Below are 23048 nucleotides of genomic sequence, written 5' to 3'. Positions count from 1 at the left end.
ATTTCATGAGCACAAACAACAAGGGAAACCTTGGTGCTGGAAATGATCCATCAAGTATTCAGATGTCGGGAGCTTGATCGGAGAGGAGTAGCTCTCAAGACGAAAGGGGGGGGGGGGAGGAAGCAAACGATCGGCTTCGCCCTTTTCTTTACTACACCCGGGCCTCTTTCCATTCAGCTTGCTGCTCACGCATCGCACGAGAGCAATTTGCGGCATGGCTCATGAATTATAGGCGCTTGCTCCCAGCAGAAACTGATACTGGCAACAACACCGTCAACCTGTGATTACGGCCACCTCAGGAAGAGTTTGGGCATTTTCCTCACATCCAAAAGGATTTATGGATTATCTTCCAGCTGGATTCAACAACACCACTATTCAGGGAAAATAAGAAGGTTGCACAGAGTTCACATTCTGGGGAAACTTTGTGAAACAGCTGTTTCTTTGATTGGTTTGATGGCATCACAGCGCAAAACACTTCATCCAAACTTTTGAATTGTCAATGTGTAATCTCCTACAGCTCTCAAAGACAAGTATCATTACTATTTTTTTAGTTATTTATTTAAGTTTTTTAGTCTTGAATAAATCACACAACAGGCAGCCTGAAATAAAACCTAGTTTACAAAAGGCTTTCAAGATGTGCACAAAAAAAAAATAAAATAATGTGGCATTGGTTCAAAGCACTTTGACTGTGTTCTGTGGAACTTTGCTCACACATTTGAATGGACCTTATTTCTATAAGACAGATAATGCACTGTGAAAGAGCTTGCAGTACAGTTGAGGGCATTTTAATACAATGCTGTGTGTTGCATGACAATGCACTATATGCATTGAATGCCGGTGGCAATTCACAGAAATTTCATGCCGAAAAAAGGCCATCAGCTCCAATTTGCAAAAATTTCATGCCACAAATACAAATTGCATCTTGCTTTAATTTGTGTATTAAAAATATATTTTAATTTATGCTACCCATATGAACAATTCCCTGCAATGGCACTACGTGTGTAGACATATTTGTAATTGTATATCAAAATAGGGGTATTGTATCAGACCACTGCTCTGCACTGAAATATATATTGAAGAGTTTTTCTCACTACCTATACAATCATTTTTATCAAGCATCTGTGATCACGAGGAGCCACACTGGTTTACTCACTTAGTAATGGCAGACTTCACTCCGTGTGTGTGCTCTACACACTAATGTAACATCCTAACTTACTGTATACGCCATACGAATTCGCGAGTCTAAATTTTTGCAGATTTGGGAACTGTACACGGGGGAAATTTGCTAGCCATGAGGGGTAGCCCAGTGCCTTGCATCTCTCCACACAATTACATTGGGAGTATAGCGAGTATTCAAAACAATCTAGTACCTACACTCTACTCATTATATTACAGCCCTTCGAAAAATATGCAAACTAGTTTTATTATGTTGGTCAATTGATTATCCCTCAAATGAAGTCAGTGTAATATACAATGTATTCTTCGACTTCTCTCTGTTCACAGCACTGGCTTCCTCTCCTTCTTAACCTATTCCATACTGAATTCTGAAACCCCTATAGACTTGGTAAACAGGCTACCAGTCTCCCATACGGAATGGGTCAATACCTTTGGAAGTCTCTAATTGTCTGCACAGCTCGGGGTCGAAGGTCATAATGTATCCACTTCCCTTTTAATAGGATACCTGACATTTGGAAAGCAAATTAATGAATTCTTGCATTGAGATGTTTTTATTAAAACTGATTGACAAATTGCCCTTCATCGATGCAAATAGCCCTTCATCGATGCAAATAAGCCTCGATTATACACTGTTGACTCCAACCAGAGTACCGTGTGTGTGTGATTTTTTTTTCCTTTATTTTTTGGACATGACTACTTCTACGAATGTACTTCATTTACGTCAATGAAGGGTAATTTGTCAATCAGCTGCAATTTAGAAATAATGCAATGTTTGAACTGAGTGAGTGATGACTATTTTGTCTGGCGTTAGTATACATTGTAGATTGAGTGTGGGTTCTATCAATTTAGAATTCATTCCATGAATGTCCGTCTTTATCAATCACATCATGTATATATACACACATACATTCACATACACACACACACACACACACACACACACACACACACACACCAGGTACACACCAGGGGTGGATCCAGGAATTCTGTAAAGAAGGGGCGCCTTAACAAAATTAAAGGGAAGGGGGGCACACACACCCTTCCCCCATTTTCTTTTATTTTGTTTGTTTTTAACAAAACATACAAGGGGGTGGGTGCATGTCCGGTCCGCACCCCCCCTGGATCCGCCACAGCACACACTCACTCCCTCTGACATACAAACGTGACCTTTGACCTGTGTAACCTGACCTCGTCTTACCTTCTCTGACTCCTGTAGAATGAGCGAAGGAGGGGGCGAATCTCTGCCTCTCACTCTCGGACACCAATTCTCAACCTGTAGGATATCAAAGAAAGAAGAAGAAATATCAAAAGAAAACCCTGATTCCCAATAGAGTCCAACCCCAGTAATCCCTTCTCCAAATCTTGCTATCATCAATCCAGACATGGACTGGTATACAATTGTCTATTAATTTGCATTTTAAATGTGGAACTTTACTGAAAGTGCTAAACAACTGAATCTTCTTGAATATCAGAAGGAAATGAAGAAGTCAGGATTAAAATGGCCATCACAATGGTATGATATACACACTGCATATTTTACATCAACCAAACTATTGTTGCTGGAAGGAGCATAGATTTACAGGAAGGTGCATTTCCACTGACGTTTCATTTCATTTCCATATCATTTGAATTATAAGACATGCAAAATATTATGTAAATCATAGGTGAATAGTAAATCAACAATGCTTTTAAGAGCAGACCTTCAATACAACCTGTTTGAAAATGTTGTGTTTGAGCATACATCTGTATCTCCAGATATGGCTGATGGAAACTTTTCTTCTTTCCATCCATTAAAGTTCCATTTTTAATTCTTTTTATTTTCACTTCTCTTCTCTGTCATGGCTAATACAACACTGGTCTGACTTTTCATGGCAACATTTTCTTCTCAGCTCTTTTAGTCTATGGCTGGGTTGGAACATTTCTCAATCAGGTCTCTATTATCCTCATTTCTTAAACATGACCATTCTTTCAAAGCGTCTTCATTGATTTCACATTGCACAGAAACAGTTTAAATTTCAAAATGCTATCATTTATGGTTGCCTCAGTATGTACATTGTACCTACAATGGTATTCATTGTCACTTTTGAAGTACCGGTACAACTTATTTTATGATTCAGTCTTGAAGGAATAAACAATGCAAAGCTGATTTAGTAATGACGCTGAAGCAAAGTCATTTCAGTCATGAGACCATGATTAAAGGAGACCTCCGGATGATTTTCAGATTTTTACATTTGAACAACTATAAATTAGTTATACTGAGGACAGAGTTTCAGAATTTGTGATAATTGGGATGAAGAGTAAGAATATTTTCAAAATTTAGAACAAATTGCAATGAACAAGGATGATGACATGGCAGAGTCACCATAAGAATGCATGAGTTGGGGCTCGAGGAAGCAGAACAAAAGAAGAAGGCATGCATAGATTATACACAGGTGAACTCGCAAGCAAGCGGTATTGTAATGGAATTACACTGCTACTTTTCCGAAATATGTGAACCTTCTATGTCATCATCCTCTTCAGTGTAATTTGTTTAAGGTTTTTCAAAGTATTGTTTCTCTGCTCAAGAACCACAATAAATTCCACAAATCTATACATGGAGTTTTCGATTTATGTACTACATAATGTGAAACTATGAAAATCGTCTGGAATGTCCCTTTAACCCGTTGAAGACGGACTGATTTTGCTACAACACGCATTTCCCATAGACACCTGCCCGAGTATACTTGGGACTCGTCCTCAACGGGTTAATGACTACACTTTTACAAAACAAGTAATACCTTTCAGTTCTGACACTTTTTTTTAACCCGTTTAGGACGGTTTGATTTTGCTACAACACGCATTTCCCATAGATACCTGCCCGAGTATACTCGGGACTCGTCCTCAACGGGTTAATAGAATCTGACACAATTTCTTGTTTACATTTCACGTACTCTGACCCAACAGGATACAGCTTCCTCAACACATAGTGTTTGAAGGTCCAAACCAGTAATCAATCATAGGGTACACTGAATTCAGATATGATGTTAACCCGTTCCTTACAGGGACCTGGTATACCAAGTTCCTGTGGCGTCAACTGATACACAGGAACCTGGTATATCAGGTTCCCAAAATCTAGACAGGATTACCTGCATTTGTGGCCTATGTTCATTTTAATTTGTGTTTTGCTGCCCAAACTATTTTGCTGGGCAGCAAAACACAAATTAACATCATATCAAAATAGCTTTGATAGAAAGATTAGAGTTCCTTCTATTATTATGTTTTCTTTCTGTATGAAAACTGCATGTATCGCAGTACTATTTGCCTTTTTTCAAATACAGTACAGTGTGCGCTTGTTTTGCTGTAAAACTCGTATAAGGATGTACACAGCAATCACGGGTCAACCCAGTAGATTGAGCATACGTGTATTTGATTTCGCTGAACTCATTCATGTGCGTCTTTTGTGTACGACAAACAAGTTTCTGAGCCCATCAGCGCACGCTCTATTCATACATAAGGGGCTAGCTTCTGCCCCATCAATATTTCCATTGTTCAACAGCACGTATGACGTAGTTGACCGCAGAAAGGGGGGGGGGTGGGGGTAAATGTAACGCTTGACTACTTTTGCGAAGGTGGATTACTCTCTGTCGACCTGCAAAAAGAATCTCGTTTCGGAGCATTGAAGGCGCTCAGAGAATTGCGGGAGGAACGGGATAAATACAAATTCCATAATTTTTTTTTTCTTTCTTTTGTTGGCAGAATTGGTTTCTTTGAATGCGGGTAAAAGAATGGCTGATGCTAAAATGCACCACACTGGGTTGCAATACAGAGAGTGCAATGACTAATACTAATCTCAACACACTTTATACAAACTTGATGCAGTGCAAGCTTAGTACTGGGAGCTGTATTGTACAGAATACATGTAATATAACCATACACTAGAACATTGAACAGGCTGTATACATTGTACAAATTATATCAAAAACACACAATTTCCTATGCAGCCTGTCCGGCAGGCATCAATGTCTGGTAGTATGGCAACATGGGTATCCCACAATGCCGTGCCTTTTTCAACAGTGATATCAATGCACTACTCACCTCGCTCAGGTACACACGGAAGGAACACTCCGAGCCATCCACTCCGTAGTGAGCGTAGCACGGGTCCGATTTCCACATGTCACGCATCCACTGTCGGGCAAATGAGATGTTTAAGAGAAATGGCAATTACGACTCAAATATGTGATGGCTTCATGACGTTTCAACGGAAACTGCAAAGATGACAGTGATTAATAAATTAAAGCAATTCTACATTCTTTCCTTTTAAAACAGTGCAAAGTAGAAAGTGTACATGTATGTCAATATTGCTGTGCTTTTATTACATGTTGTGTGTGAGTGTGTGTTTGTGATACTGTTTATGACCCCTGCAGGGAATATTTGTACACGAGGACAGTAAAAGCCGTTTTGATTTGGATACGCAGCATGAACATGTGATTCTAGTTCAGTTCAAAGTGTATTGTGCTCAAATTCCTACCAGATTTCACATGTACAGAGAGTGAATCTTACAGTATTAAATATGGATTTTAATGAATTTACAAAGAATAGTAGCATTCACACAACATACAATATGTAATCTTCAAAGTTTTAAACTTTGATGATTAGCTCACAGTTTTAAACAACTGATGCATGTTCACAAGACATCTAATTTTCAAGACTGTATTTTTGAGTTCCACTTTGTGACTAAATCACAAAACTGGACGAAGGTCGATCTGGAAGCTGTCCGGAATAGGATTCCCAGAGAGGTCACGCTCACTTTTGAGTTTGTTGATTACATGTCCATAAGACACTAAACTACAGTACGAGTTGGACCTCCCCCTCCCCTCCCCTCCCCTCCCTCCCTCCCCCCCCCCCCCCCCCCCCCGCAGATTGTGGATAGAGATTACCTTTTGTTTGCCTTGTGAAATCATTGACAATTACATCTTTAAGACTGCTTTAAAACTTTTGAGTGCATCTACACTGTACACAGGGATAAACCACAAGCTACTCATCAAAGATCGAAAAGTAGCTAGCTACATGTAAACCAAAACTTGAGGAGCATTGTGTGAAGGAAACTACTGATACATGGGAATCTGACACAGTATTATGACATTGTATTCATCGCCTTTGGACGGCTCATTTTCATTGCAGCTTTCTCCTTTTACAATTAAGGAAGTGTAATGAATGCGAACTAGACACAAGAAGGAAATGACAGTAGCAGTGTTGAATGTTTCACATAGCATGAATACATGACATTGAGCTCAAGAAGGTATTATACATTGTACATTGTGTAGATCAGAAACACACAAGATTTGTGCGGAAAGAAAGAAATAACTACAAATAAACAAAGAAAGACTTTGTACAGAAACAGAAGGTAATCCATGAGCTTTCACAGATCACCTTAGCCACATTTACACCTACTTAACAGCGCGATTTTTAAAATCGCGATATTTTGGTTCCACTGTTTACACCTGAGCAAAAGCATGGATTGCTAAGTTTGAGCTTCACGAAACATCGCAATTTTTTGGTCGGTAGACAAGTGGAAGCGCGGGCTATTCATATTCACTGCAGTGCAGTCTACACTGTATTTTGCTCACAGCCAGCTAGCTGGTTGGAACGTTGAGCCATTATGGCTTTTTATCAGTCCAATGCATACATAAATTTGTGTTTCTCTCGAGTGTAAACTTACGGTAAAACTATATAGCTTGCTATATCAGATCACATACGTAGCAGGTGTGTAAAACTTCAGCTTAGTATGGGAAAGTTGATGAAAGTAGCATTCAGGAGGATCATGAAATTTTGCCCATATGTCGAAAGTGAGAAGTAAAAGGTTCGTTTTTTAGGACTGGTATTTCATCAGGCGACAGCAAGAACTCACCATTGTTTTACCGACAATTGTTACGTACTCCTGTATTCTACGAAATCAATGTATACCGAGAGCAGTATGGGTACTCCCAAAATCAACATATTTCTGGGAGAACATTATTTTGTTAAGTTGTTATGGGGTGATGATACGTGGTTGGAGAACTTCAGGTTTGTTACTAGTTTTCATATACAGTAGCCTACAATATAGTTTCATCAGGGTGGTGAGAGACCACGAGCCGAGGATCGGCCGTTTACCTGTACAGCATGTACCCTGTACTCTGGGCAGCGGCAGACGTTGTACTCTCTACACGTTCCAAAGAGGGATTGGGAGCGCGCGTAAAATCCCAGTGCAAGCCGATACCGAAAGTCACGTGATGAAAAATTGCGATATTTCTACAGCTTGGGTTTACACTTGCTTAGCAACTTGCACCCAAATGTTGCCATTTTAGAAAAATCATGATTTTTTTCCAAGCAAGTGTTGTATAAATGGGCCTCTTAAATAAAGTGTCTTGGATACCACCTACAACTGTACAGTGTCAATCCACCTCACCCGGCACTGATCCCACAAAGATTTATGTTCTGTGTGAACATACAATGTCCAATGTACAGGTGTAGCTGAAATGGTATATGGGTTACAACACTCTGTCTGTATCATTCAGTTTCATTTTCTATAAGGTACAGTTATGCAAATTTAATACGAATGAGGCCAGATAGATTAATTAACTGATATCAGTGTTCCTTTATGAGCCTTGCTCTTAATCAACTTACGCACTGTATTTTTACCTGAGAGAATTCAGCAGGTACCTAATATACAATGTATGTGATGGCATTCACAGTCTAGTTTCTTGTTGCATATTTAAACATATGTGACCCACTACAACAAAAGGATCCGAAAGTCGCTGACGTCTGAGCCGAGAAAATCAAGTTTGAAGTCAGATCATCAAAATCGGTCAAAACCATCAAATATCTGTTTTTGGCATAATATTGTAGTCTCGTGTCTCCTCTATCATCTGCCAAAATTTTGAAGCTCAATGATGAAAGGAAAGGTAAGAAATTAACGGTTTTCTGGGCCATGATTTTCCAACTTTCAACAGAACAGAAACGTGTCCGAAGATTTGGATTTAGCGCCGTAGATACACTTGTAAACTCTGTCCCTAGCAACGAGGAAGTGATTATATTGGACATGGTCTCATAAAATCATCAATATCTCCGCAACCAGATATTTTTCTGAATTGTTTTATACATTAAATTAAAGCGGAAGAGTAAGGACACAATGTCATGTCGTTTTCAGAAAATCGATCTCCCTTGACTTTGGGATCCTTTCGTTGTAGCAGGTCACATATATATATTAAAGTCTACTGATGCTAAAACACAGATCCGCAGAGCACTATCAGGCCTACACTGGTTAGTATTCTTTTTTATAATTCGTCTTCTTTGTTCTTTGAATAAAGAAAAAAAAAAACAAGGAAAAGTAGAAATTACGCGGTGCGTAATATATGTCCCCGCCGGAAGTAGCATTTTGTAGCAAAATGTGCAATATAGGTAAAAAATCAAGGTCAAAGGTCAAAGAAGTCAAAGATCAAAATTCTGTGTAAAAGTTTTGAAGCCCTCACCTAGTGCCATCACATAAAGTAAACGGAATCGAAATCGGGTTAGAAATGGCAAAGGAGTAGCATTTTATAGCCAATGTACAATACAGGTCAAAAATCAAGGTCAAAGGTCAAAGAAGGCAAAGGTCAAAATTCTGTGTAACGTTTTGAAGCCCTCACCTAGTGCCATCACATAAAGCAAACGGAATCGAAATCAGGTTAGAAATGGCGAAGGAGTAGCATTTTGTAGCCAATGTACAATACAGGTCAAAAATCAAGGTCAAAGGTCAAAGAAGGCAAAGGTCAAAATTCTGTGTAGAAGTTTTGAAGCCCTCACCTAGTGCCATCACATAAAGCAAACGGAATCGAAATCGGGTTAGAAATGGCGAAGGAGTAGCATTTTGTAGCAAAATGTAGGTCAAAAATCAAGGTCAAAGGTCAAAGAAGGCAAAGGTCAAAATTCTGTGTAACGTTTTGAAGCCCTCACCTAGTGCCATCACATAAAGCAAACGGAATCGAAATCGGGTTAGAAATGGCGAAGGAGTAGCATTTTGCAGCAAAATGTACAATATAGGTCAAAAATCAAGGTCAAAGGTCAAAGAAGTCAAAGGTCAAAATTCTATGTAGAAGGTTTGAAGCCCTCACCTAGTGCCACCACATAAAGCAAACGGAATCGAAATCGGGTTAGAAATGGCAAAGGAGTAGCATATTGTAGCAAAATGTACAATATAGGTCAAAAATCAAGGTCAAAGGTCAAAGAAGGCAAAGGTCAAAATTCTGTGTAGAAGTTTTGAAGCCCTCACCTAGTGCCATCACATAAAGCAAACGGAATCGAAATCGGGTTAGAAATGGCGAAGGAGTAGCATTTTGTAGCAAAATGTACAATATAGGTCAAAAATCAAGGTCAAAGGTCAAAGAAGTCAAAGGTCAAAATTCTGTGTAGAAGTTTTGAAGCCCTCACCTAGTGCCATCATATAAAGCAAACGGAATCGAAATCGGGTTAGAAATGGCAAAGGAGTAGCATATTGTAGCAAAATGTACAATTTAGGTCAAAAATCAAGGTCAAAGGTCAAAGAAGGCAAAGGTCAAAATTCTGTGTAGAAGTTTTGAAGCCCTCACCTAGTGCCATCACATAAAGCAAACGGAATCGAAATCGGGTTAGAAATGGCGAAGGAGTAGCATTTTGTAGCAAAATGTACAATATAGGTCAAAAATCAAGGTCAAAGGTCAAAGAAGTCAAAGGTCAAAATTCTGTGTAGAAGTTTTGAAGCCCTCACCTAGTGCCATCATATAAAGCAAACGGAATCGAAATCGGGTTAGAAATGGCGAAGGAGTAGCATTTTGTAGCAAAATGTACAATATAGGTCAAAGGTCAAGGTCAAAGGTCACGACTGAAATTCTGTGTAGAAGTTTCAAAGCTCCCATGTAGTGCTATCATATAAAGCAAACAGAATCAAAATTGGCTCATAAATGACAGAGAAGTAGCAAATTGAAGATTTTGATCACACACGGACGCACACACGGACACACGGACGCACGGACGGACGCACGGACGGACGCACGGACGGACGCACGGACACACACACGTACGGAGCCTGTTTCATAGTCCCCTGCTCGAACTCGTTCGGCGGGGACAAAAACACTTACCTTCATTTTAGCTTTGCAGCTTGAGAACCCATCCAGCTCGGCATCGGTAACTGCACAGTCCATGCCATTCACTACCAGCTCTAGAGTACCGCAGATAACGAGACAAAAATCACACTGAATTATCCCCCATTGTATAATGAATGTGTGGATAAAGTATAATGCACTACAGACGCTGTATGTGCATTTCGAAGAAAGCTTCCAGGTATTACTGCTGCAACATTCATCATGACAATCTCAAATAACAATAACAACAATAATAATAATAATTATGATATTGATAATAATAATAATAATAATAATAATAATAATAATAATAATAATAATAATAATAATAATAATAATAATAATATATTGATGTAGATTTTGATTCATCCAGGTAGTATGCTAAAAGCGTGTAAATTAAATCTGTTCGACTGGACTTACTTGTGAAAATCACGGAGAAAACGGAGAAAAGAGTCACGAAACTGTTTTCTTCGTGATTTTCACAAGTACAATGTAAGTCCAGTCGAACAGATTTAATTAACACGCTTTAATAATAATAATAATAATGATAATAATAATAATAACAATAATGATAATAATAATAATAATAATAATAATAATAATAATAATAATAATAATAATAATAATAATAATAATAATAATAATAATAATAATAATAATAATAATCTTTGTGTGGTTTGACAAAGACAGACTCTACAGATCAATCTACACTGTACAATGTTGACCATTGTCTGGGTTTCTTTACAAGATTGTTGTTTTTTTTCCCCCAGCAATGTCTGGTAAAAAATGTTGGTGTTTCTACTCGACAAACTACAATTTGTACTTCTACAGTTTGCTACAACAACAATTATACAACAATGGCAGTGGGAAGAGTGAAAACACACAACTAGATGTGGATAGTAAACTGTTTGTAATGAGAACTTATAATGATGATAATTAAAACAAGGATCAGTATAAAAACTGAGCACTGTCATTATTGTTTCATCTTGCTGTACTACTTCTACCACTACAGTGTACTTCTAAAATGACTAAGTACTGAACAACAACATTGTAGAATGATTTTTTAAAAAACAGTAAAATTTGCCATCATTATCACAGTGACTATAAAAACTCAAATACTGGTTTGTGACCTCTATATTATATTCTTCAAGTGAACGTACAGTTGACTATTTTTTTTAAAGGGGATGGCTAGTAACCGATCAGTGGGAATCAGTGGGAATGCTGAGGGATGATTGTGCCAATCCTTGTGGGATTCATTTAAGAGTACATTATATATCTACTGTTGTGTGAAAATGATTTGCTTCAGAATGGTCTCATATTCAAGTAATGTGCAGTTTAATGCCCCGTCACTGTACAGGCATGCTAACCTGGAAACATTAAACTGCACATTACTTGAATATGAGACCATTCAGAAGCAAATAATTTTCACACAACAATAGATATAGCCCCGAATTCACGAAGGTGGTACAAATGAAACCATGGTTTAAACCATGGACAGAAACTGTGGAGTGCCAAGTGTCGCACGGAATATTTCGTTACGAAATTGGTCATTTCGTCGACAAAATGACCGTTTCGTTAACAAAATTATCATTTCGTGGACGAAGTGTTCATTTAGTTACCAAACGTTGTCATTTCGTTACAAAATAATCATTTCATTGACGAAATGACTGATTTCGTAACGAAATATTCCATGCGACACTTGGCACTCCATAGATTTTGTCCATGGTTTAAACCATGGTTTCATTTGTACCACCTTCGTGAATTCGGGCCATAATGTACTCTTAAATGAATCCCACAAGGATTGGAACAATCATCCCCCAGCATTCCCACTGATCAGTTACTAGCCATCCCCTTTAAGTTTCTTCTTTTTTTTTTTACTTTCTGCAATGCCATTTACCAAAATGAAGCATACACATTTTTTGAAGCAATGAAAAACGGATACACAACAGTGACTTCACAGATACACACAAGTGAATGCTTCTTGCCACATGTCCATCAAAGTACATCATATGAAAGTGTACGGTGTACCTTTGCCTTCACAACCGAAGACAGTACATGGGTTTAATAGAGTAGTTGCCCCCTCTTAATCAGGACAATTAAAAGAGGTCCAAAATTATGTCATGTCTATACTCTACTTTGATATTCAAGTCCAATATATTAGCTTTCACATTGCACTGTAACTTGTATGCAGGAATATCACCTACAGCACATTGCGCGTGATATACAAATAACATACAATTTTGTACAATGGACTGTGTGTATTAATTGATGACAATGTTTACATCACGTTCAATGGAAAATTTTGCTAACAAAAAAAAAAAAAAACAAGAGACCCGTGGGTCTAGCGCTCACCAGAGTATCGCAAGTTCACCTTTCACGCAGTTACTAATCTAAATTAGTCACAGCTCTACTAAAATTTGACCAGGCATTATCAAGTAGAAGATGAAAATGTACAGTAAGGGCCCAAATTTTTGAAGATTCCTTAATTTGGGGGGATGGGGTCCCCTGGGGCCCTCTGGGTGGGGCATGGTGCCCATTTTGATAAATTGAGATCCTGACCCCCTAGGGATGCTATCTGCCAAGTTTGACGAAAATCCATCATGATGTTTTCAGGAAGAAGATGAAAATGTATAATTCAGACCCCCATTTGGACCTTCCCAACCCCCCCCCCCCCCCCCAAGAGGAGCACCCCTGGATCTGCTATGAACAAACTTGAAACTACAGTCATTAATGTACTCACTCATAGCATTATCTTAGCTCTATAACTTCTGATTCTAGAGAAGATTTTTAAAGATTCCTTCATTTTGGGGGGTTTGGGCCCCCCCAGGGGCCCCCTGGGTGGGGCATGGTGCCCATTTTAACAAATTGAGATCCTAACCCCCTAGGGATGCTACCTGCCAAGTTTGGTGAAAATGGGTCATGGGGTTCTCAAGAAAAAGATGAAAATGTACAATTTAGGCCCCATTAGGACCCCTCCCCACCCCCCTCCCCTGGGTCCCAAGGGGGGGGGGGGGCAGCCCTGATTCTGCCATGAACAAACTTGAAACTACAGTCATCAATGTACTAACTCATAGTATTAACTTAGCTCTATCACTTCTGGTTCTAGAGAAGAAGATTTTTACAGATTCCTTAATTTTGGGGGGTTTAGGGGCCCCCTGGGTGGGGCATGGTGCCCATTTTAACAATTGAGTTCCTAACCCCCTAGGGATGCTACCTGCCATGTTTGATGAAAATCGGTCTTGGGGTTTTCAAGAAGAAGATGAAAATGTAAAACGTTTACGCACGACGGATGACGGACGTCTGTGAAATAGACAAGTTTTATGCATTTAGAATTCCTGTGTTTTGCTTTGTGTTTGGATATCTCAGCCATTTTAAAACTGATTTTCATCAAATAAACTTTGGATACCTCTTATAGAATGGTATGTTCTGTATCATTTCATATGGTTTCTTGGTATCTCACAAAAAAAAATGATAAGCCTAATCCGCATCTCCACCAATACTACACCATCCCTTTAATGTAAATGTTTGCTCTAATCATTGAATAATGAGGGTGGTGGATTTTAAAGCTGTTGACATACAATGTATCATACATTACATACTGAGGGGGAAATCCCCTGCTGTAGGCATTAAATGCAGAGCACATCATGGGGTTGCAATGAGGGTTGTGGCAAAATTCTGCCTGCCTTGTGCATCTGAATAGCAACAGCACAATGGTTACCTATTCATGCTCTTTTGACCAATTCTTTCCCCTTATTTTTCTCAAAGGAAAAACCTCTTTCAGTATGCGCACTGATGCGAGAGAATATTTAAAAGCACAATTGATATTCACAGGACAAGGATTTTAAAGGAAGCAAAACAAAAAAAAAATAGAATAGTTTGTACATTTTTGAGTTGCCTGTTCCTTTATAGTCACACTGCAAGCGCAGCTGTATACACAAAGTGAATACATGAGTGAATTCATCTCTTCATAAACTGAAGGGAAATTGTCAGTGGCAGAATATGTCAAAAAAGCTTTCAAAAAGTCATGGTAAAGTTCACTATGGTTGGAGTATTTATTAGTTTTAATACAAGATATTACATACAAGTTGTGTAGTTTAGTACCCATGAAAACACATCATTCTTGAAGACTGTCAATGCTTGTTGACCATCAAATTGCATGCCAGTCCACAAGTACACTAAAAATTGTGTAGACAGAATGGATCTGGTAGAGATGGAACATTATCAGGAACAGGTCAGGATATTCAGTTGCAGATGATAATCATACTGCTCTTTTTAAAATCAGTCAGATTTTTTCTGGAGTACATATTGACTGAAAGAAGCAACAAATGTGACCCTGCACCACAAAACAAACAAAAAGTTGCCAGACATGAAATTTTAGTTAAGAGCATATTCTGAAAGAGCAGACTTTTAGCTTTAAAATGATGTATAACTCAAACCAATTTGACTCTCCTAACCTATCTAAATATTGGAAAGAAGGCACACACTCAGGAAAAGTGTGAACTGAGAAAAGAGGCTCTGAAGTACAGTGTCTATTCAAGCGCTTTACTTTACAAAGCTGTGCTGGCTGTGCCATGAAAGAGACAAAAGACAGGATGTAAACCACCAGAGTAACAACAATGAAGGGATTATCAGATTAAACTGAAATTGATCATGCCTTATTAACACATTCTGTCCTTAATTAATGCCAACTTTCATAGCAGTAGCGTTATCCCTTCAAAAGTTATAGGACTTTAAAGTGAAGAGTGTGTACAAGGTTATAAGAAATGAAAACAGGACTCTATAAAAGACACACTTAATGACACTATTCTGCCAAATAATGTTCCAGAAAAATGGCTAAAAAGCACACTTTCCTGCCCATTTTATGATCCCAAATTTTAGCATAATGTAGAAGAAGACTTGCTCTTTCAGAAAATATGAAAAAGTCAACATCGGTTCGGTTGACCCTTTTCACCTATATTAAGTCCTCACACAAAATCAGTGTGTGCGACTTTTTGTTCATTTTGTGGTGCACGGTCACAAATACACACAACTGCACACTCATGAATACAGCATCTGGTGATATGGCTCTATTGATGGAAACATAATTGGGACATAGAATTTAATGGAAAAAGAAGAAAAGAATCTTTGTCAGTATCTCTTTATTGCACATTCTCTTTGTAGTCTTTCTTCTTCTTTTTTCAGCCAATAATGAATGAGAGTGATGAAGCACAAGAAATTCATATTGTAGAGTCACATGATTTGTATTAAACATTGATTAAAGTCAGAGTGGTACAATAATAACACTCACTGATGATTTGGGACACATACGTACAGCATGTATGAATGTACGTAAGCTGGCAATTTTGACAAATATCTTTTATCATGACTATTGTATGTCTCATTTGATCTAACAGTCTGAAACTTCTACCCACCCCCCCCCACCCCATCCAATGTATCAATGTACACAGTGGTGGTGAAACAGGTGTACAGTGTACTGCAGTATTTTGCATGATAATGCTTCATGCAGACACACTGTGAAATATTGTACGGTGTGACATCCTCAATACTAAGAAACTAGGGTCGTGGTAATTCAAACTGCATAAGAAATCCAATGTATGTATGCCAGATTTGATTGAGCGTACGATATGTGAAATACGATCCATCATACAGTGGTGTAAGGCTGAACTGACCCGACACATTTTGCACATGTCTCTTCCTGCTGGAGATGTACACTGTAAAGTGCATATAAACTGCATGTCCATTTTATGCACCAGAAATAGCTGTAATTGGTGAATGAGAATGGTAGCAAAGGCATTAATAGGTGGTGTATCATTACCTTGGTATTTCACCAATGAGATCTGTCCTACAAAATTACTGTGGTATCTACTAACACAGTTAAATTCTTCAACGTGTATGCAGCAAATGACTTTTGATATCAGAGTGAGTCACTGAGTTATTATGGCATTGAAAACACATCCTGCAATACTACACCTCTGATGATCTGTTTCCCCATATCACGGACGCATCAAATCTATACATCTTTTGGTTTTTTTTTTTATCTTTGCCCTCCTGTATGTATCCATGCAATAGTACAGTTTGCAGCTTGAATAAAATCTTTTAATAGCAAAAGTGGTGAGGCAAGACACTAAAATCACATCATGGTTCGAGGAAAGAAAGGAAATATGAATGACATGTACAGTTTTGTATTTCACACACACATCATTGAAAACAAATGGACATTGAAGTGCATTGTAATGTATTGTATTTGATCATGAAGGTGGAAATACATGTGTATTTGATCCTTTCAATACCTGGACTTCATGGTCTCGATATACAATTACAGTGTACAATAGTTTTGTATGATCACTGATCAATTTACCTACGTACCATGTATTAATATACAGCTGTAGCAGGAGTGACTATTAACAAGTCCTCCACAATGTTTTAATGGAAACTTGAGAAAATAACGAGACAATATTAAGGGTCCAGAAAATCATATTTTGAGAGATGTATAAAATAATCATAGTACACAGCAGAGCAATGACAGCACGTCAAAGCTTTAGGAAAGTAGCTACAGATGTATGGTTTATCAACACTGATATATGTTTCATACACATACTGTACTCCTTGTCTACAGACCATCTCACAATAAAATGCTTGTTGAATGTTGTTTTTATTGCCCAAGGCCTGCTTGTACACTGTATCATATCTTATCATCAAACTACTACATGTAAAAATAATTTTAGATATCAACAAATCTTAACTAGTGCTTGCCAAATAATTCCTAGAATTGCTCTAGACTTTACATTCAATTTAAATATTTTTTTTTTTTTTTTTTTTTTTACTTTGCATTCTTTATATCATAACAGACTGGATCAATGTAAAGTGAAGACCGATCACACTATGGTGCCTATACAGACAATTATTGTGAGTGAAGTACAGTGTATTCAATGTTCATATCATTATCAATGCTCATTACAATGCTTACCTGAAAACATATAAACTGGTCTATTTACTGGTGTACGTATAATGCGTTACAAAATGATGATAATGAATCATACAAATGTATGAAATGATGATTCTAATAGATACAGCTTCTGCAATGAGAATGATCAAATGGCAAAAGAACAACTTCAAATCAACCAAAATCATGTCATTGACAAATTCACACAAGTGTAATTGTAGTCTTCAATGAAAGGAAGCAAAAGATCAGTGTTACACCATGGACCTATACACTGTACATACTTGTAGATGATGATGTATCTAACAGATATGAATGTATCAAGCTGATACAAAGATGATATCTTGACTGAATGTCGGCAGATGAACTTGCAATACTTTGCATGAGTGGCTTTTGAAATTTAGCAGATTGAAGCGGATTCATGATTAGAGCTTTGATACATTGCAAATGCCATAACAGAGCGATTAAAGGATGAAGTCAGCACGACATTATTGGGGGAAAATGCATGAGACTGATCTTGGCCATTTCCTACCACACACTTGTTTTGATTCACATTACAAAAATCTGTGCTTATAATATTTTGAAAGTTATATGAAGATCACTGATGAAGTCACAGTTACCTAATTATGACATCACAGATTAATTATTCCTATAATTTTTGTGATGTCTAGAATAAAGATTTGGGATTTGCCCTGCCCTGCAACCAAACCAAGTGCTCTAAAAAAAAAAAAAAAAAACAAAAAAAAAAACACACAACTGTGAAGAAGAGACTAAATTATCAAAAAGTGATGAAAGCAGCTTTAAAGAATCTTCGTGTGTTCTCTTTGATGAACACATCTTTTATCAAAATACAAGTAATGTTCTTTGAACACAACATCCCTTCACCAAAGGAGTGTTTTATTTAATACTGCAAAATTGAAGATTTACAAAACTGCAGCAGCACCACAGAGATTGTTTATAATATCCAGTTATCATGCTCAAAAGGAGTAGCCTACACCAAGGATATTTTGCACAGCTCCGCAAATGGTAACTCTGGGCCTTACCATAACTGTTCAGCACCGCAGCTTTGCGAATGATCTCTAACCTGTCCTCCCAATCCATCAATGTCACGTTGATGCGTTCACTACCTTTGTCTGCCAACAGAAGCCCCAAGATTCACATAAATTTGTGATAACGATGTACGATATACGGCAGACATCTGTGACTTAACACAACTTTCTACTTTTATCTATCTCAGTACCTCCTTTAAATGTAATAAAGTGTAGTCACTACACATTATATTGCAACTCATTTATAGCAGTCCATCAATTTATCAGTTTATATATCAATAGTCTAAATGATAATCAATTTGTCAGTATTGACCATCACTGATCACAACATATATAGGCCTAAAGTATAAATAATAAATCATGATAAAAGAGTGAATTCATCAATTGTTTAACTGATCTGTGATCTAGTAGTTCTGTCAGGCTTTTGGTGTACAAACATGAATATTATGTTCGATTACTAACATTAAGTACGATTTGCACAACAGATCATAACCTCCCTATTCAGACACATGCCATTTTATACCAAAACTTGATAACGAAATGGCGTAATAAAGAATCATCAATATAGCCGAGAAACCGTTCAGACACTAATTTCGACCATTCTGGGAAACATCGTATAGATGTGCAGTTTCCCACTGCACATGCTGTTAAATAGTCATGAGTGACAGCTGTGGGGGTCACCTTTCGTGCACACTCCCATCAAGCCCCACCCAGTTATACAGTGGCGTATCTAGGGAAAACGGCGCCCGGGGCAAGCACGAAAATTGCGCCCCTAATTTCTGAAAAAGTGTTCAACCCCAACACCATCCCGGTAGGGACTTTAAACAAAGTCCACATGATGCTTTTTCAAGCACTTAAAATGGATCTTTTGAGGGTGATTTAAATGTAATGAATTTTGATAGATTTTGGCGAGCGAGCGTAGCGAGCGAGCCGAAAATTTTTGTATTTGAGCTTACAAAACATGGAATTCTTGTTATTTTTTGCTTACCAAATCTTACAATTCTAATCAAGATATAGTGACGGCCTTATAGATAACGATTTATACCAAAAAACTGAGGACTTTAAAAAATACTCTAAATTAGTACGAGCGAGTGAGGTGAAATTTGTATATGTCCTCGTCATCATCACGTATTGTTCTTATCTTTTTTTTATATAAATTTTGGCGAGCGAGCGCAGTGAGCGAGCCGAAAATTTTTGTATTTCAGCTTACAAAACATGGAATTCTTGTCATTTTTTTGCTTATAATTATAGTGACGACCCTATAGATAACGATTTATACCAACAAACTGACGACTTGAAAAAATACTCTAAATTAGTACGAGCGAGTGAGACGAAATTTGTATATTTCTGCGTCATCATTACGTTTTTTTCTTATCTTTTTTGATTTTTTTTGCGCCCCCCTCCCCCGTATGTTCGAAACCGTTGGCGTCCTCTTTTGATCCAATCGGCGATCGCTTCAGAACGAATGAAATTGCAGTCGCTGCTCGTGTAACATTTTTCCTGCTAAATATAAAATGACATGAGTGAACACAATAGACATTATCACTTTGTCCGCGTAATCGTCACGTTTTGTTCTTATCTTCTTCTCTTTTTTTTTATACAAATTTTGGCGAGCGAGGGCAGCGAGCGAGCCGAAAATTTTTGTATTTCAGCTTATCGAAACTCTTGTCATTTTTTGCTTATTAAATCTTACAATTCTAATCAAGATATAGTGACGGCCTTATAGATAACGATTTATACCAACAAACTGAGGACTTGAAAAAAATACTCTGAATTAGTACGAGCGAGTGAGCCGAAATTTGTATATTTCCGCGTCATCATTACGTTTTGTTGTTATCTTGTTTGATTCGGGTTTTTTTGCGCCCCCCCCCCCCCCCCCCATGTTCGGAACCGTTGGCGCCTTCTTTTGATCCAATTGGCGATCGCTTCAGAACGAAAGAAATTGCAGCCGCTGCTCCGTGAAACATTTCGCCTGCTAGATATAAAATGACATGTGTGAACACAATAGACACTGTCATTTTGTCATCATCACGTTTTGTTCTTACCTTCTTTTTTATATAAATTTTGGCGAGCGAGCCGAAAATTTGTGTATTTCAGCTCACAGAACATGGAATTTTTGTGTGAACACAATAAACATTGTCATTTTGTCCGCGTCATCATCATGTTTTGTTTTTATCTTGTTTTGTTTGGTTTTCTGCCCCCCCCCCCCCCCCCCCACCATTCTCCCTCCCCCCCCCCCCCCCCCCCCCCCTTCCGGGAGAGTTTTTTTTTTTTTCCTTTCTTCTTCTCCTTTTCTTTTTTTTCTTCTTCTTCTTCGTTTTTTTTTTCCGTTTTTTTTGCGCCCCCAAGGAGTGGCGCCCGGGGCACGTGCCCCCCTTGCCCCCCCCTAGATACGCCACTGCAGTTATACCGTTCTATGGTCGCTTTACGTTAAGACACACACGGAATACTGATTCGTTATCGAGTTCTAGTTAGAAATGATGCTCTGACCGTTGTTTCTCTATAATAATTATGTTGTTTCGTTAGTCAGCGTTCAGATGTATAAATTCATCGTATAGCTATACCGTTTTGGTATAGCTATACCGTTCTCGTATTAATTTTTTGTGTCTGAATGCCCTGATAGATTTGTAGCCATGATTTAAAGCCACACTTTCCATCTCAACAATAAGAAAAAAATAAAGTTTAGTTCTAAAGATAAAAAGCCAATTTTTCTTCAGACATTTTGGAGTACAGGAAGTGACAAGGAAGTCCTTGGTTTTCCTTGTATCTTGAGATTTTGCTGCATAGAAAAAAAAAACAACAATAAAAGTTTGACCTTTGTTCACCATAAAAACTATTGTTCGCCAAGACTTGACTTTGATCAAGGGTGTACATGTATAATGTAAATATCAAAGGCCCTATTACCAGGCTTGTGAAAGCCCTGTATGAAACATTGTTTGATTAACATACATCTGCAATGTAGATAAAACTTGGCACATATGAAGAAATTCAGCAAAGATGCAAAAAAAAAGAAGAAGAAAAGACAGCAGTATAAATATCAATATTGGTTCGTCACACAAGTTTAAGGACTTTACTGCCCATGCATTGCCACTAATGTCTGTTCGTGGCTGAATTAGTGGGTTACTATGATAATGACGACACTGCCGATATCAAAACAGCCTGAAATCATTGAAGGTTAATATTGGCATGAAAGGACATTTGGGCACAAGGCAGGAGCCCAAAGCAGAAAGCATCTTGAGAGGGAGAGGAGAGAGTTGTAATACTAACCACAGCTTTAAAACAGCTAGAACAGTTGTTTGTTTATCACTACACTAATCATGAACAATTGTAATTGTACTCCCATCCACACTTGACCTTGAGTATGTACTTTGCTATTTGTCAAGCTACATGATATCCTTGAAGATGTGGAACAGATGTTAAAGTTACATGACTTTTGTCAACTTAATTCCACCAGCAGGATCAACTCCAGTGACAGTACAGAATCAACTCTGATGATATTGACACTGATAATGAACTCATGTGACATACCCCCCCCCCTCCCTTCCCCACCACAACCACCACCACCACCACCATTACCATCACCACCTGCAGTGACCCCCCTGGTGAATAGACCCCACTCACTTCACAGAAACTGAGCGCATTCACTGATGATGTTCCACCACAGGAGGCAAAACCCGCAGCTTAGAGACACCAACACATTTTACTCAGTGCTCTTGCTACAAGACAATGCCAGTATTAAAAACAAAGACTTGCTTATCTGCATTTTAATGTCTCTAAAAGACAAAACGATGTATGTGCATGTCTTTGAGTGCAAGCTCTGAAGAAGAAAATGTGAGGGCCACTACTGGGGAGAGAGTGAAACCACTGAATTTGATGGTGCGTGAAAGGAGTGGTACATCCTCCCCTCCTGCCACTATTTACAGGGTCTTCTAACCCTCACTTTGCTTTGTTCACTGATTGGCACACACACTAGACAGGTTTCTCTGCCCACTGGCACTGATGTCTGGAAACTACAATATAATTGTGAATGAGGAAAGATTACCTAATCCCACCTAATCCCTTTTGTGTCCCAATGGCCTCCACGTTGGACGTAGGCCTCCATGTTGGACAAAGGCCCACTGCTGCACCTGCATGAATGGGCTTGCAAATTTTGCAAAGCTACAGCAGTAGGTCCAGTTTTGGAAGGGTTTAATACTGGATGCTGACAAAAAGTTTTGGCAATGTTAATTATGCAATTGACCTGTTGAGGACAGATTTCCCATAGACCCCTGCCCGAGTATACTCGAGACTCGTCCTCAACAGGTCAAGCTTTACGTAATTCCTGAGCACTTGAAGGGTTAAAGAGGAGGAACATTCCCCACTAAGGCAATCCAACCCCAGAGGTGGAACAACATGTGAATACACTGTCAATGGAAGGAGCATGTGGTGGATGATCTGTGGTTTTTAGGTCCAGCAGTCTGGAAAGGATCCATCCATGATCCTTCCAAAGAGCAAACCCACCGTCTCTTCATTCACACTTGTCTCTCAATCTCTATGGGGAAATCAGAGTGATGGGGATTTTCACTGAAAATTCCAATTCATGGTACGACTACTTGAGCTGCAGGCCTCCCCTTTGGCCTCGTAAACTTGTTGGGTACAAGGAGAGAACTGGAGGTAGAGTCACAACTTGGGCGACAAACACTTCACGCATGTGCATGTATGCCCACATTACATGAGCTACATCCTAAATCAGAAACATGCTGTGCACTACTACATCTGCAAACATCGTGA

General features: G+C 38.4%; 1 protein-coding gene across 1 annotated transcript in view; it reads right to left on the bottom strand.

The window, feature by feature from the left end:
- Nucleotides 1–23048, bottom strand: part of LOC140245020 (alpha-1,6-mannosylglycoprotein 6-beta-N-acetylglucosaminyltransferase A-like) — a 106018-nt gene that overhangs the window by 67962 nt on the left and 15008 nt on the right. The window contains exons 4-7 of the mRNA XM_072324610.1: nt 18273–18362; nt 10287–10366; nt 5251–5340; nt 2375–2449 (exon numbers count right to left, since the gene is read on the bottom strand). Of these exons, the coding sequence (XP_072180711.1) occupies nt 2375–2449; nt 5251–5340; nt 10287–10366; nt 18273–18362 (335 nt within the window). The remainder of the gene's footprint in view (nt 1–2374; nt 2450–5250; nt 5341–10286; nt 10367–18272; nt 18363–23048) is intronic.

This window comes from Diadema setosum, chromosome 22 (assembly GCF_964275005.1).
Source record: "Diadema setosum chromosome 22, eeDiaSeto1, whole genome shotgun sequence".
NCBI lineage: Eukaryota > Metazoa > Echinodermata > Echinoidea > Diadematoida > Diadematidae > Diadema > Diadema setosum.
Note: the sequence above shows the minus strand (reverse complement) of the source record. Positions and strands in the feature narration are given on the sequence as shown.